Source organism: Phyllobates terribilis, unplaced genomic scaffold (assembly GCF_046119375.1).
Source record: "Phyllobates terribilis strain yellow unplaced genomic scaffold, ASM4611937v1 Scaffold_5__5_contigs__length_657084704, whole genome shotgun sequence".
In the NCBI taxonomy this organism is placed as follows: domain Eukaryota; kingdom Metazoa; phylum Chordata; class Amphibia; order Anura; family Dendrobatidae; genus Phyllobates; species Phyllobates terribilis.
Genome location: NW_027362765.1, coordinates 547,453,612 through 547,470,326, shown reverse-complemented (window position 1 = coordinate 547,470,326; position 16,715 = coordinate 547,453,612). Strand labels below are relative to the sequence as shown.

At 43.1% G+C, this 16,715-nt stretch overlaps 1 protein-coding gene across 2 annotated transcripts in view; it reads left to right on the top strand.

Moving 5' to 3' along the window:
* The window catches only part of CDH23 (cadherin related 23), a 1,802,240-nt gene that overhangs the window by 1,202,004 nt on the left and 583,521 nt on the right, over nt 1-16,715 (top strand). For both annotated transcript variants that reach the window (XM_073685852.1, XM_073685853.1), the window contains exon 20: nt 12,085-12,197. In XM_073685852.1, coding sequence (XP_073541953.1) covers nt 12,085-12,197 — 113 coding nt within the window. The remainder of the gene's footprint in view (nt 1-12,084; nt 12,198-16,715) is intronic.

Genomic DNA, 16,715 nt, shown 5'->3' with positions numbered 1-16,715 from the left:
GACGAACTGAACCGAACTCAAACACTACGGGATGGCTCAACACTACTCTGTACCATTCCTGGCCACATTCATCTGTCCACATGTTTGTGGTTAGGCGGTCTTTCCCAGTAAGTGCACTGGGGAGGTTACGTGTAATGTTGTGGGACCCGTGCTTGTGGAAGGCGGAGACGATACCAAGAGAAATAGTGGCTGCTGGGGACAGAGTATGGAGACCCCGCTGCCGGCTGCATGCGGTTGTGAAAAGCTTCCGCCTCCTTGAGCCTATAAGGCCACATTTCAAGTGCAAACAGCTTTAGAGGACTTCCTGGGAGAAATAACAGCTGGAGTACATATGGTTTCCCTAGTCCTTTCACCAAGCTAAAGAATATGGCTGTGGTGAAATACAACTCTCAGCAAAAAAAGCTGTGGACTGGCTCCATACCATCCCTGGCCACATTCACTTGACCATATGTTTGTGGTTAGGTGGCCCTTCCTAGTAAGTGCACTGGGGAGGGCACGGGTAATGTTGTGGGACCCATGCTTGTGGAAGGCGGAGACGATATCGGGAGAAATAGTGGCAGCTGGGGACCGAGTATGGACACCCAGCCACTGCTGCCATGAGGTTGTGGACAGTTCCATCTTCACAAGTCTAAAAGGCCACATTTCAAGTGCAAGCAGCTACCAAAATTTGGCAGTATAGCATTGCAGCCTGTGGGTGGGTGGGTGATTGGCTGGCTGCATACTTGCATTTGCATTCCAAGGAATGGTGTAGGGACAACTGAATGCTGCACTGGGACAAGGACGTGGATGGTGATTGTTGCAAGTCTGAAAGGACAGGTGCATGGCGGAAGGATCACTTATGATGGGCACACTTTTAGGCAGTGACCTGGGAGTCAGAGATTCTTCCAGAGGTCTTCCCCATGCTGTTCCGATGGCTTTTCAGCAATGTATGCATGTGTCTCATGATGTGTCACACACCATATGGCCAGATAAGGTTGTAAAATTTTAAAATGATATTTCCCAGTGAATGCATTTGTTTTTGTTGAAAGCAATGCAAAAGTGCAAAAACACATCAAAAACGCTACGTGTGAACATAGCCCAAGGTGTGGAGGAGTATTTTTGGTTTTGGTTATTTATTTTGCCTGATATACAAGTCATTACCCTGGAAAGGATGTTCCTTAACATATTTTCCAGGAAAATGCATCTTGATTTCATTTTTGTATGTTTTATTGTGAGTCCGTAAAAGTGACGTAATACCTCTGACAACGTTGTTGACAGCAGTGACCAGGGAGTCAGAAATGCTTCCAGCGGTCTTCCCCATGCTATACCCATGTCATTTGAGCACTGTTCCCATCGATTTGGGCAATTTTTCGGCCATCTGCAGACCGCCGGGGTGGGCCGCCTGAAAAATGCTCGAGTTTCCCATAGACTTACATTGGGCTCGTTGCTCGGGTCGAGGACCCGAGCATTCAAATTTGCTCGACCCGAACATTGAGCACCTAAGCATTTTAGTGCTCGTCCATCACTACTCTTGACCCCTTTCTGGCGTCTCTTCAGCATTGTACTTCTTTTCAGAAGTGCACAATACTGCGGCGGACCGCACTTTTATGCATGCCTAAAAAGACAGACACAGTCAGATTATAGGTCAGACGGCATCCACAGTGCCTCCATTTGGCTCATTATAGGGAATCTTCCACCCTGCCTGAATCACATATTTCATATGTAAGCGCAGAGCGCAGGATAAATGTGAGCCAAGCCTTACTGTTATCTTTGGGAGGCAGAATGAGAAAATCAACAGCAGGTGAAGAATTGTTTTTATTTATTTTTAACGCCATTCCTCATTTGTTATAAGTGATTAGACTACTTTATTCTTCGGGTCAGTGCGATTACAGCGATACCAGATTTTTATCAGGTTTTTTATGTTTGGCTGCTATCACACACTAAAAGACTCTTTTTTTTGTAAAAAACAAGTTTTTGCATCATCATATTTTGAGAGCTATAATTTTTTCATATTTCTACTGACAGAGTTATTTGAGGGCTTGTTTTTTGTGGGCCGAGTTGACGTTTTTATTGGCACCATTTTCGGGCAAATGACTTTTTTTTTACACTTTCGATTACAATTTTTGGGAGGCAGAATGAGCAGAAAACAAAAATTCAGGAATATTTTTTTGGGGATTTTTTTATGTCATTCATCGCAAGCAAAATTGATAAGGCAGCTTTATTTTTCAGGTCAGTACAATTACAATGATACCACATTTTTATAATTTTTTGCTTTTACACAAAAAAAACTGTTATAGAAAAAATAATTATTTTTGCATCGCTTTATTCTGAGAGCTGTAGCTTTTTTATTTTTCCACTTATGGAGCTGTATAATGGCTTGTTTATTTGCGGGACAAGATGACGTTTTCAGCTATATCATTTTTATTTACATTCGTCTTTTCAATCACGTTATTCCACTTTTTGTTCGACAGTATAATAAAAAAGCATAGTTTTTTTTTACGATGCTCACTGAAGGGGTTAACTAGTGAGACAGTTTTATAGGTCGGGCCTTTCCATTGCTATGCTTTATAACCTGTCCGTGCCGCAGACACAAGTTAGTGTCATGAGCAGTGTATGATCTAACTAACGTCACATCAGGTCACCATGGCAACGATCAGGCTCCCACGATGATGTTGCGGGGGCACCAATCGGATTGCAGAGGGAGCCCTCTCTCTCTTCCTGTCTTCTAAATACTGTGGTCAATATTGATCACAGCATTTAGCGGGTTAAACTGCCAGTTTCACTCATATCAGCTGAACACCTGGCGGCGATCATGCACCTACAGCTCCTGTGCGCGCAAAATCGCCATAACGTATCCATTTGTCCAAGGTCGGAAAGTACTTACCAACCTGGATGGATAGACACAAAGGTCGTGAAGGGGTTAAGTAAGAAAAACCCACAATGGTCACTTGAAACTGACAAAAGTAATTTTTTATTTAAATTTACTGAATATTAACTACTGAAAATTAGACATTGCTTTTGATTTGTAGTTCAATAGAAAAAAATAAAAGAAACAAGCTAATAAAAATGTCAGGGACAAGAATGATGGCATTCCTGGAAAAAATTAAAAATAATTTGACCACAGGAACCCGATAAACTAATGTTTGTCCTGTTATTAGCATCACGTGTTTCTACAAACTTGTAATCAGCCTTTCTATTTATATGGGGAAAAAGCCTTAGTTACTTACCGGCAATGGGATTTTTCGGAGTCCATGACAGCACCATGAGAGAGAGAGGATCCGCCCATCAAGGACAGGAAACCTACAGGTTAAAAGGGGCGGCACCTCTCTCCCGCCTCAGTTTAGTTAACAGAGCAGGAGAGGACCGTCAAGATTAATTACAACAAAACAAATTCATTTTAAGTCAATTACTTTAACTAACTTCCCCCGAGGATGCAAAAAAGGAATATAACTCTACGGGAGTGCAAAAAACACCAGTGTAGGGAGGGAATATAAGGGTGCTGTCATGGGCTCCGAAAAATCCTGTTACCGGTAAGTAACTAAGGCTTTATTCGTACTCCCATGACAGCACCACAAGAGAATTACAGAGACGAAAGGAGATTAGGGAGGGACCACAGCTTGAAGCACCCTTCTCCCAAAGGTGAGATCAGAAGAGTCACCTAAATCCAATCTATAATGCCTATAGAAGGTGGAGGGAGAAGACCAGGTGGCAGCCTTACATATGTCTTCGATGGAAACCCCCGTCTTCTCCGCCCAGGAGGTTGCTACTGCTCTGGTGGAGTGAGCCCTCAACCCCTCTGGTACTTCCTTATCCCCCGAAGAGTAGGCGAGGGTGATGGCCTCTCTAATTCACCTCACAATCTGTGTGAAACCTTCAGGTATTTAAGTACGCACCTCCTAACATCCAATGTGTGTAGCTTCTCCTCTTTCTGATTCTTAGGGGGAAAACAAAAAGTTGGAAGATTAACCTCCTGAGTCCTATGGAATCGTGAGACTACCTTTGGAAGAAAGGCTAGGTCAGGCTTTAATACAATTCTATCATCCAGAATTTGAATAAATGGTGGGGATATAGAAAGAGCCTATATGTCACTTACTCTTCTGGCTGAAGTCATGGCAACCAACAGGGCTGTTTTAAGAAGAAGAATTTTATGGGAGCCTGAATCTAGGGGCTCGAAGGGAGGGTTTGTCAAGGCATTTAGGACTAGATTTAAATCCCAGGGGGAGGATTTAGTTTTAAGAATAGGTCTACACCTAAAAGAGGCTTTTATAAACCGTGCTACCCAATAATTAGCCGCTATATCGGAAGAAAACAAAGCTCCGAAGGCCGAAATTTGTACTTTCAATGTACTGGTGGTAAGGCCCTGTTCTAAACACCGCTGTAGAAATTCTAGTATTTTCCCAATAGGGGGCCCATCCTCTGGTTTAAAAATTGAAAAGGACAGAAACTTCCTCCAAGTCCTAGCGTAGATGCAGGTAGTAATGGGTTTTCTGCTACATAGAAGAGTGTTTACTACATTTGTGGAAAAACCTTTGCTGGTTAACAATGCCCTTTCAAATTCCATGCCGCTAAATGGAGATTTGAGGCTGGAGGATGGGAAACCGGACTCTGAGTGAGGAGGTCCGGAATCTCCGGAAGAACCCAGGGGTCTGATATTGACATTCTCCGGAGACAAGAGAACCACGGCCTCTTGGGCCAAAAGTGGCATATGAGGATCATTCTGGCTTTGTCTGCCCTGATTTTCCTTATGACTGAAGGAAGCAGGACCATGGGAGGGAATGTGTACGCCAAAGGAAACTCCCAGGGAACCATGAAGGCGTCCACTGCCAGGGGCCTTTCTCTGGGGTTTAGGGAACAAAACGCTGCCACCTTTCGATTGGATTTTGTCGCAAACAAGTCCACTGTATGAAGACCCCACATTGCCACAATCCTGGAAAATATCTGAGGGATCAAGGACCATTCTCCTTCTTTTATGGAAGTACGGCTGAGAAAGTCTGCTGTGACGTTTTCTCTTCCTCTTAGATGAACAGCAGAAAGGGAGAGACAATGATCCTCTGCATTCTGCAGAAGTCTGTCCGCTACTCTCATTAAGTCTTTTGAACGGGTTCCCCCTTGACGATTTATATATGCTACTGAGACTTGATTGTCTGAGAGTATACGGACATCCTGGCCCTGTAAATATACAAGGAACTTATTGAACGCATAATCAACTGCCAAAAGTTCCTTAACATTTGAGGAAAATTGTACCTCATTTTCTGACCAGGTCCCCTGAATTAAGTTACCTTCAAAATGAGCTCCCCAACCTGTAGCACTTGCATCTGTAGTCAAGACTGCAGTAGGTTTACATTCCCAAGGGACTCCCCTAGAAAGATTAGTGTGTACCAACTGCCAACAAAGGGATTGTAAGGAGCGGGGGGCCAAGGTAAACTCTCAGTCTAGATGTCCATCTAGGACGGAGTCGTTATACAATATATCCCATTAAAGTGCCCTTGAGTGAAATTGGGACCAACGCACTGCGATAAAACTTGAGGTCAGGGACCCTAATAATGACATGGCTTTACGGAGTGACATAGAGGGTCTATCCATACAATGTTTCACTAAGCCCTGGAGTTTTGCAATCTTTTCTTCTGATAAATAGCATAACTGTCTTTCAGAATCTAAAATGACCCCCAGGAACTGTTGAGCTTTTAGTTGAGTGAACCTAGATTTTTCCAGATTTAGACACCAAACTAGTCCTTCTAGGACAGAAATTGTTACCTGAAGGTGTGTCTCGCATTGAATAAAGGAGTTCCCCACTATCAGGAAATCATCAAGGTAAGGGATTATTAAGATGTCTTTTTCTCTTATATGGGCCATAACCACTGCCACTAGTTTGGTAAAAACTCTCGGGGCTATAGCTAACCCAAAGGGAATGGCGGTTTACTGTAAGTGTTTAACCACCCCTCTTATTTCAATGGCCACCCTCAAATACTTTTGATAATCCTTATGAATGGGAACATGGTAATATGCGTCTTTAAGATCCAGAACTACCATATAACAAAGGGGAAAAAGTAATTTTATCGTTTTTAAGGATTCCATTTTAAAGGTGTCTGTTTTAAGAAAGCTATTTAAGGATCTTAAATTTATGATTGTCCTGAAACACCCATCCAGTTTGGGGACCAGGAAGAGCGGGGAGTAGAATCCGTGACCCTCTTCTGTTTCCGGAACATCAATCAGGACGTTTTTCTTTATTAGGTCTTGAATTTCCAATACGAGGGCAGTCTGCCCCTCTGGGGAGGAACTAGAAGGAATAATCATGAATCTTCTGTAAGGAAGAATTTGAAATTGAAATTTAAGACCAAATCTAATCAGGCTCAAAAACCAATTACTATGTGAAATACGTTCCCATGCCGGGAAAAATAATGACAATCTCCCTCCCACTTGGGCCGATTGTGATTCCTGGCTTCTGCTCATCTTTGGAAGAAGAACCAAAGAGTATGCCTCTACCTTTGCGACCTCTTTCTTCAAATTTCTCTTTTTCTCTGAAAAATCTTCTTCGGACAAATTTATTTTTCCGAAACGATTTCTTAAAAGAGGGTTGAGGTACAGACGGAAATCCCTTCTTAGGATCCCCCGCTTTTTCCAACAGTTCATCCATGGTCTGGCCGAAAAGATATTCCCCCTCACAAGGAATTGTAAAAAGTCTATACTTCGTTTGTACATCTCCAGGCCAGCATTTAAGCCATAGGGCTCGCCGAGCAGCATTTGATAGAGCTGATAATTTTGCTGCCAATCTAACCGAGTCCGCAGACGCCTCAGCAAGAAAGGCCGCTGCACCCTGGACTAGGGGAAGGGAAGAAATAATCGCCTTCCTGGAGACACCCTCCTTTAGTTGGTTGTCTAGCTGTTCCAGCCAGACCATCAGGGCTCTGGATGTGCAGTTGGCTGCCACTGCTGGTTTCAGGGCTCTTGCAGCTCTCTCCCATGCACCTTTCAGGAAGGTATCAGCTCGTCTGTCCAGGGGGTCTCTTAATGCTCCCATGTCATCAAAGGGGAGAGAAGACTTTGTTGATGCCTTAGCAATGGCAACATCTAGCCTTGGTGCTTTTGACCAAGAGGAGGAACATGCGGCATCATCGAATGGATACCTCCTTTTGAAGGAGGGAGGAATGCTGCCCTTCCTGTCTGGCTTTTGCCACTCTCTATCAAATAAGATCTTTAATTTTTGTATTCATGGGGAAACATCTTTTCTTTTTCTGACCTAATCCCCCAAACATTACATCCTCTACAGATCTCTCTGGTCTTATGTCTTTAGACCTAAGGAAAACCCCGGGGTTTCTTCTGTCATTACCTTGTCAATACAAGGTTGGCACAATTTTTTAATATATGCATCAGGGAGCGGATTGCTGCATAGGGCACATTCCTTCTGTTTAGTTTTAAATGAACATTTCTTGCTCTGAAAGAAAGTTATAGATAGAGAAGGAGGAAGAAGAATTAGTAGAACTTTCACGAAGATTCCACTTACCCACTTACTTATGCGGTACCGTAGAAGCAGAAGAATCCATCTTAACCGACGGAGGATCACGCCGAACAACCGGACCTTCCTTCCTGCTTTTTGCAGTGAATTTTCTAGCTGAACGATTGGACCCAGACCAGGAACGTCATTGCAACGCCTGTTGTGAGGGCTCCCCAGAGGACTGCTCCTGCAGCAGTTGTTCTTGCTGAGGTGATAGCTGCTCCTGTGTATCTCCCATGTTTACCAAGGAAAAAACAATGGGCTGGGAAGCACCTCTGTATGTTGCCTGGTCCTTTTTATATTGGCCATACCTGGTACCTGTGTGGTGGGGCTTCGGAAGGAATTTCCCCCTCCCCTTCAGGTGGGCTGATCACTGGCTGTTTAGCAGCACTGGCAGAACGCCCCTGGACTTTCCTCCCCCGGTGGACAAACTCTTGCTCCGGCGTGCTCACCATGCTTGCATGTGGCCCTACTTCCTTGCCATGCGTGAGCTCCGCCCACTTCCGGTGGAGCCTCCGATGCACTGGAAACACGTCACAGGGCCACGCCTGTCACGTTCCCCGCCGGCACGGCCCAGATCTCTTTCATAGTCTAGCGTGGGGGGGTGCCCGCCTGCGACTCCACACATGGCGGACCATCTACCTCCACGAGAGGGGATGTCACGCCGGCCGCAACGCACACGGATGTGCCCCAATGAGCCCTATTGTGGCATCTCCAGAGGTCCAGGACCGACTAGGGCCGGAAACTTCACCGCTCCATACACCCTGTCGATTCCGTCTGGGGCAAGAGACCATCTTCATCCTGCAAGTAAGCCTGAGAGGTCTCCCATTAAGGACAGGAAACCTAAACTGAGGCGGGAGAGAGGTGTCGCCCTTTTTAACCTGTAGGTTTCCTGTCCTTGATGGGCGGATCCTCTCTCTCCTGGTGCTGTCATGGGAGTACGAATAAATAGTCACTGTGCTGTTTGGTATCCTGTTACGTACCACACTAAACATGGACCAGAAGAAGATAAAGAGAGAGTTGTCTCAGGAGATTAGAAAGAAAATTATAGACAAACATATTAAAGGTAAAAGCTATTAGACTTTCTCCAAACAGCTTGATGTTCCTCTTACTACTGTTGCACATAATTATTCAGACGATTAAGGTCTATGAGACTGCAGCCAACATCCCTGGACGTAGCCGCAAGAGGAAAATTGATGACAAATTAGAGAGACGAATAATATGAACAACAACCAAAGAGCCCAGAACAATTTCCAAAGAGATTAGAGGTGAATACCAAGTTAAAAGTACATCATTGTCAGCTTACACCATCAATCGCTCTCTTGGCCAACATGGCAGATGACTGAGGAGGAACCCACTGTGGAGCAAATCAGAAGAAGTGAGACTGAAATTTGCCAAAATGCATATTGACAAGCCACAAAACTTTTGATACAATCGTCTTCAGACAGATGAGACAAAACTAGAGATTTTTAGAAGAACACCACAGTTCACAGATGCAAAAATGAATCATGCAATGAAAAGAACATTGCACCTACTGTTAAACATGGAGGACGCTTGGCTATGTTTTGGGGCTACTTTGCTGAATCTAGCACATGGTCAAAATCTAAGACAGAAACAAAATGAACATATACCCTGCTGTAAGTAAATAACTAAAAGCAATAGTGCATATAAATTACATAGGGTATTTAGTAAGCACCGTTTTTTGATAAAAAAAAAATCAAAAAAGCAATCCCACCAGCGTCAAAGAGTACCCAAATCAGGATAGTCCTAACCTTTAGTATTAAAACATTACCATGTGTCAAAGTGACGTCAACGTGAATAAGAGCCAAGCATAACCATGCCCCGAATATAGATACCCAGCAAATGGGAAGCTATATAAACTTAATGTCCAGCTCAAAGAAAGTGAGGCCACACCCCTCCCTGCACTGGAGTATAAGTTGGTATGCATGCAAAATAGGAGCATGTTAATACTGGCCATTAAACTGTCTTAGGTTTTGTCTGATTAATACCCAGTGTGAACATGCTCCAATTTTGCATTCATACCAACTTATACAACAGGTAATTTTTTCCAACTAAGTATGTGGCATACAGTGTCTTTTATCTTTGAAGGGTATAATGAGATTTCCAGACTATCAAGGCATTCTAGAGCAAAATTTGGTGCCCAGTGTCAGAAAGCTATGTCTGAGTCTCAGGTCATGGGTCTACCAACAGGATAATGACCCAAAACATACAGTGGGTACGGAAAGTATTCAAACCCCTTTAAATTTTTCACTCTTGTTTCATTGCAGCCATTTGGTAAATTCTAAAAAGTTCTTTTTTTCTCATTAAAGTATACTCTGTACCCCATCTTGACTGAAAAAAACAGAAATGTAGAAATTTTTGCAAATTTATTAAAAAAGAAAAACTGAAATATCACATGGTCATAAGTATTCAGACCTTTTGCTCATTTTTGAGTAGAAGCACCCTTTTGAGCTAGTACAGCCATGAGTCTTCTTGGGAATCATGCAACAAGTTTTTCACACCTGGATTTGGGGATCCTCTGCCATTCTTCCTTGCAGATCCTTTCCAGTTCCGTCAGGTTGGATAGTGAACGTTGGTGGACAGCCATTTTCAGGTCTCTCCAGAGATGCTCAATTGGGTTTAGGTCAGGACTCTGGCTGGGTCAGTCAAGAATGGTCACAGAGTTGTTCTGAAGCCACTCCTTTGTTATTTTAGCTGTGTGCTTAGGGTCATTGTCTTGTTGGAAGGTGAACCTTCAGCCAAGTCTGAGGTCCAGAGCACTCTGGAAGAGGTTGTCATCCAGTATATTTCTGTACTTGGACGCATTCATGTTCCCTTCAATTGCAACCAGTCGTCCTGTCCCTGCAGCTGAAAAACACCCCCATAGCATGATGCTGCCACCACCATGTTTCACTTTTGGGATTGTATTGGGCAGGTGATGAGCAGTGCCTGGTTTTCTCCACACAAACCGCTTAGAATTATCACCAAAAAGTTCTCTCTTCGTCTCATCAAACCAGAGAATCTTATTTCTCATAATCTGAGAGTCCTTCATGTGTTTTTGAGCAAACTCTATGCGGGCTTTCATATGTCTTGTACTGAGGAGAGACTTCTGTCGGGCCACTCTGCCATAAAGGACCGACTGGTGGAGGGCTGCAGTGATAGTTGACTTTGTGGAACTTTCTCCCATCTCCCTACTGTATCTCTGGAGCTCAGCCACAGTGATCTTGGGGTTCTTCTTTACCTCTCTCACCAAGGCTCTTCGCCCACGATTGCTCAGTTTGGCTATACGGCCAGGTCTAGGAAGACTTTTAGTGGTCCCAAACTTCTTCCATTTAAGGATTATGGAGGTCACTGTGCTCTTAGGAACCTTGAGTAATGCAGAAATTCTTTTGTAACCTTGGCCAGATCTGTGCCACATTTCTGTATCTGAGCAACTTAGGCAGTTCCTTTGAGCTCATGATTCTCATTTGGTCTGACTTGCACTGTAAGCTGTGAGGTCTTATATAGACAGGTGTGTGCCTTTTCAAATCAAGTCCTATCAGTTTAATTAAACACAGCTGGACTCCAATGAAGGAGTAGAACCATCTCAAGGAGGAAATGGACAGCATGTGACTTAAATATAAGTGTGTGAGCAAAGAGTCTGAATACTTATGACCATGTGATAATTCAGTTTTTCTTTTTTAATAAGTTTTCAAAAATTTCTACATTTCTGTTTTTTTTTTCAGTCAAGATGGGGTGCAGAGTGTACTTTAATGAGAGCAAAAAATGAACTTTTTAGAATTTATCAAATGGCTGCAATGAAACAAAGAGTGAAAAATTTAAAGGGGTCTGAATACTTTCCGTACCCACTGTAGCTGAAAACCTCCAAGTATGGCTAAGAGCAAAGCATTGGACTATTCTTAAGTGATATTCTATGTGCCCTGATCTAAATACAATTGAATGTCTGTGGAAATTGCTGAGACATACAGTCTGGAGAAGGCACCTTCACACCTGAGACAGATGAAGCAGTTTGCTCACAAGAAGTGGGACAAAATATATTTGTGGGTAGATGCAGAAGTCTTATTGAGAGTTACGAAAATCATTTGTTTGCATTGATTGCCTCAAAAGGTTATGCCACAAACTATTGAGTTAAGGATACCATCATTTTTATCCAGGCCATTTTCATTATTTTTTTTTGTTGTTGAGTCACAATTCAAAAGAAATGTCTGATCTTTATTAGTTTATATTCTGTAAATTTAAATTGAAAATTACTTTGGCTGTTTGAAGTTATTTAAGTGACCTTTGTGGGTTTTTCTTACTTTAGTCGAAGTGTAACAACAATTTTGTCCATGTGTATAACTGTTCGCAATTAACTAATATTTCTTTTTTATTATTAATTTAGAATTTATTTAATTACTTACTGTCTAGTTATATTTTGCAGCCATATGCTTGTTAGGTAATTTTGCTATAATTTACACTGAGGTAAAAAAATGAAATATTTTTTATTAACTTTTGAAATTGTCTTTCACTGGGATTTGGTATAGATGCCAGGAAAAAACTGTGAATAATGCATCGCTAAGCCCAATTTTCTGGTCAAATTAATATTGATTTTTAATTTATATCTTCGGTTACAGGAGAAATCACTACAACAACTCTACTGGATCGGGAAACTAAGTCAGAATACATCTTAATTATACGAGCAGTTGATGGAGGTGTGGGACCCAATCAAAAAATTGGCATTGCTACAGTAAGTTAATTTTCATTTTTCCCTGCTAGTCATAAGGTCAGAGTGCAGACTGTGACTTAGGATTGCTATGTTTATACAATGTTTATTCTAAATTGCACACATTAGAGGACACCACTATTTAAAAACACAATATACAGTGATGAGCAAAAGGGAAACAATGTTTTGAACTTTTGACTTTTGGCTCCATAACTCCCCATCCACTACTGCTTCGAATGTGAGACTACCATCATTTTATAGACAGTCATCTTGACTATCTCATACATAAATTTGACTTGCAACTATTTAGCATATGATTAGTTATGCAGATTCTTGTCATGTCACTGCATTGTTACTGTTTTGCTCCTGAAAAATCGAATTTTTTATTTATATTATATTGTTAGTATTTTGTAAATCTACCTTTGGCTTCCAACACTGCCTGAATCCTTCTGGGCATGCTCTCAATCAGATTGAAGCATGTCTCGACTGAAATCTAATCCCAGGTCTCTTCTACATGTTCTCAAAGTTGGTGCATACTGGTCAACTCACTTGGGTATGTATAAAGTTTTTTCTTCAACTCTACCAAGAAATGTTTAACTATGTTGAGGTTAGGGGACTGTGGGGGCCAATCCAGCACCTCTACTTCATTGGCATTGAACCATTTCTTTGCCAATCTTGACTAATACTTTGGGTCGCTGTCCTGCTGGAACACTATGTTGTTCTTTACATGCCCATAGTACTCGAGTGTATGAAGTAACTTGACTACAGCTCAGCATTGAGACCACCATCTATCCTGGTCAAGTATCCAACGCCTTTGGCTGTGGGACAACTCCATATCATCAGGCTTCCTACACAAAACTTGACAGTTACTTCAATTTTTCTATCCATTAGCCCCTTTTTCCCCTTGTTTCTTCCAGACCCATTTGCACCCATCAGAGTCTAGTATATTGACTTTTGTCTCATTGCTCCAAATCACCCGTTTCCAGTTTTCATCTGTCCTTATTTCTGACTTTTTTGCACACTTGAGCCAACGCTTCTTATGTGGATATTGAAGTTAAGGCTTCTTAACCTTTTTCGAGGCATCATTCCAGACGTGTGTAACATGCGTCGTGTGGTGCTTGCATGGATATCTGTGATCTCACTATTACAAAGCATATGGACCACCTCCACTGCTGTGTTGGTCGCGTCAGAATTGATAAACCTTGTGATGAGTTGACTTGTTGACTCCTATATTTTGCCTGGACGTCCAACTCTTGGCTTTTGAATGGATGGATGGACTTCATTTCGTATTCTTCCAACTTTCATGGCACTCACTTGATGCAGTTTGGCAATTTTCTTAATCGAGAGACTGCTATCGATGAGGTGGCTGATGCTGTTTCTTTTTTCTTGAGAAATCTTCTTCATGGCTGCTCCATGATCCGAACCAGTGACCTCCTGCTTGCGAATCAACCTAATAACACACTGAGTTAGGGAATGTGAGAACAGGTTGTATTTGGTAGTATACAGAAGAAAAATATTTTTCCAAAACAGTAACAAATGCAGTGTGTTATGCACACGCCCGGACTGACTGGCGTGTGCGTGTTTATTGATCCCACTGGATCATGAACCGGAGAGTGCCTGGAGGGGCATAACTAAGTATCTACCTGATCCGACCAACGTCGCACGACGGCTAACGATGCCTGTGCACCAGGGAGGAACCGAGCAGAGGGACCAGGTGCTACTCCAGGCCAGACACCGGACACAGCTGTTGACCCACACTGGGGAATACAGGAACAGGCAGGTTAGGCTGGCACACAGACAGGTGGGTATTGGCAGGCACGGCTGGCATGCAGACAGGTGGGCACTGGCAGGCACGGCTGGAGTGCAGACATGAAGATACTGGCAGGCACGGCTGGTATGCAGACAGGAGGGTACTGACAAGTACGGCTGGCGTGCTGACAGGGAGGTACTAGCAGGTTGGAGCACAGGCTGGATATGGTCCAGTACAGACTGGGATTCAGTAACAGAACCGCAGATGCAGCAGACAAGCAGAGCAGAGAGGAACTGCCGGAGCGGTGAGCAAGGCAGAGCAGGCAGGAACCGCCGGAACAGTGAGCAAAGGCAGAGCAGAGCTAGACAGCCTGGAGCGGTGAGCAAAGACAGGGCAGAGCGAGACCGCCTGGAGCGGTGAGCAAAGGCAGGGCAGAGAAGACAGGGCTCTGTTCACACGGAACAGACTAGAAGGGACAGGCAGAACCAGAAACACACAAGGTACTTGCAATGAAGTAGCGAGTGGACTCTAAACTCACAAACAGGAGTACAGGGACAACGAGTAGGAGTTAGGTAAGGGTTCAGACTCTGCAGGAAAAGGGAAGGTACAGACATAGAGAAAAACAGGTAACAGGCTAGGAGAGTATACAGACAAGAACAGACACAGCAGCAAGATACAGGAGCGGGGCTAGGTATGCGGCCCCTAGAAGGCGGAACGAACAGGCTAGGAGTGTGTTCAGACAGGAACAGGCAAGATACAGGAGCGGGTCTAGGTATGCGGCCCCTAGAAGGCGGAAAGAACAGGCTAGGAGCGAGTTCAGACTGGCCTCGAAATACAGCCTCCAGGAAGGCGGACAGACAGGCTAGGGTACAGTTCAGACAGGAACTGCTACTGAAAGAGATACAGGAGCCAGTCTGGGAATACAGTCCCCAGAGTGGTGGAAACAGACAAGGACAGAACAGGACCTGGCACATTCAGAGTCAAGGAACACAATGAATGAAAGCGTTGCTCCAGGTGAAGCTGGGTTAAATATCCAGTGACAGACAGCAATAAGCTGAGAACCTATTAGGGGTGTGCCCACAGCAGCTACAAGAAACAGGAAGTAACCGGGCCGCCACCCTAAGCAGTCAGAACAGAGACAGACAGCATGAATAGAAGCCAGGCTAGCAGACTGGACTGAAGATCAAGTTTGCGATCATGCATAGTGAGAGATGGTGCACCATGCAAGCCCGCCACCAGGTATATTACACAGTGACATGACAAGAAACTGCATAACTAATCATATGCTAATTAGTTTCAAGCCAAATTTATGTATGAGGTAGCCAAGATGATTGTCTACAAATTGATGCTAGTCTCACATTCAAAGCTGTAGTGGATGGTGAGATATGAAGCCGGAAAATCAAAAGTTCAAAGCATTGTTACCCTTTTGCTCATCACTGTACTGTATTTTTTTCACATTTGTCTTCCATAATTTTAATTGATTATATAACAATAGATGTGGTAACCCAAATAAATTGTATTTTGGTAGCTATAGGGGTTAAAATGAATCTTTAATTCTATAACTTTAAAAATAGAATAATTAAACTCAAAGTGCGGTGTGCATAGAAATACATACAGAAAAAATTGTATGGTATACAACGGTATCTGTCCACTCCCTGTTATTCCTCAGTGATACTCTGGGGAACAGGTCACATTGGATAGATTGATTGCTATTCAAGCCAGTATAGATGTGTAGTTTATTATTCCCATTACTTTATACAATGATTCTCTCTATCCTTTTATGTGCATATAATACCCCTTTGAAAGACTCAGAGTAAGAAGCCACCTTTTTAACATGTACATCTGGCTTTTCAATATTTATGTATTCGACATGTATTAGTGATCTCTATATTATACCATACAAAGAGCAATCTGTGCAACAAAATTGCTGGGATAGTCATACATCCCCTATTTTTGAAAATGCATGATATGTCATACAAGGTACAGCATTAGTAATCATTTGTATACAGCAGGGGTGTCCAAACTTTTTTCTAAGAGTGCCAAATTTGATGAAGTGAACATGTGCGAGGGCCGATCATTTTGCTTGACATTCTTTGGACCATTAAAATGAATGCAAATAAACTTTTTTTGCAAAGTTTATTGAAAACGGCATACTTTTTATTTTGTGACTTGGATGACAAATCTAAACAGGTGTTTAATCAATCTGCCTTAAAGGGGTTAACCCAGACATACCCCCATTCTCACCCAGGAAGCCCCTCCCCGACTTGAGCATCGAAGCAGTTTATGCTCCAATGTCCTACTTTTGCCCTGCACTAAATTGCGCAGAGGAAAGGCATTTTCTGGAGTTCTAGTGACATACCCGGCTCTCCACGGGGCTGGCAGAAAGCCCAGTGACGTCACCGGCACTGATGGGCGGGCTTTATCACCAGTAAACCAGCTAGAGCAGCGCTAAAGCCTGCACATTAGAGCCGGTGAAGCCTCCTACCGGCAGTGTGTCATTGTAAATAGCACAGGGCAAGGGAGCACATCGGAGCATGAGATGCTTTGATGCCCATGGCAGGGGGGCTGCCTGGGTGAAAAAGGGGGTATGTCTGGGTTCTGAACTTGGACAACCCCTTTAATATAATAAAAACAGGAAACTGAGATATCTCAGGAACATTTTAAAGTACATTACACAAAGTAATGTAAGGTTGTCTGTCAACTTATAAGTTCAAAAAATGTGAACAGGAACATAACAGCAAGTATACATGTGTTCAAATATATAACTGTCTATCCAACTGACATTAATTGAG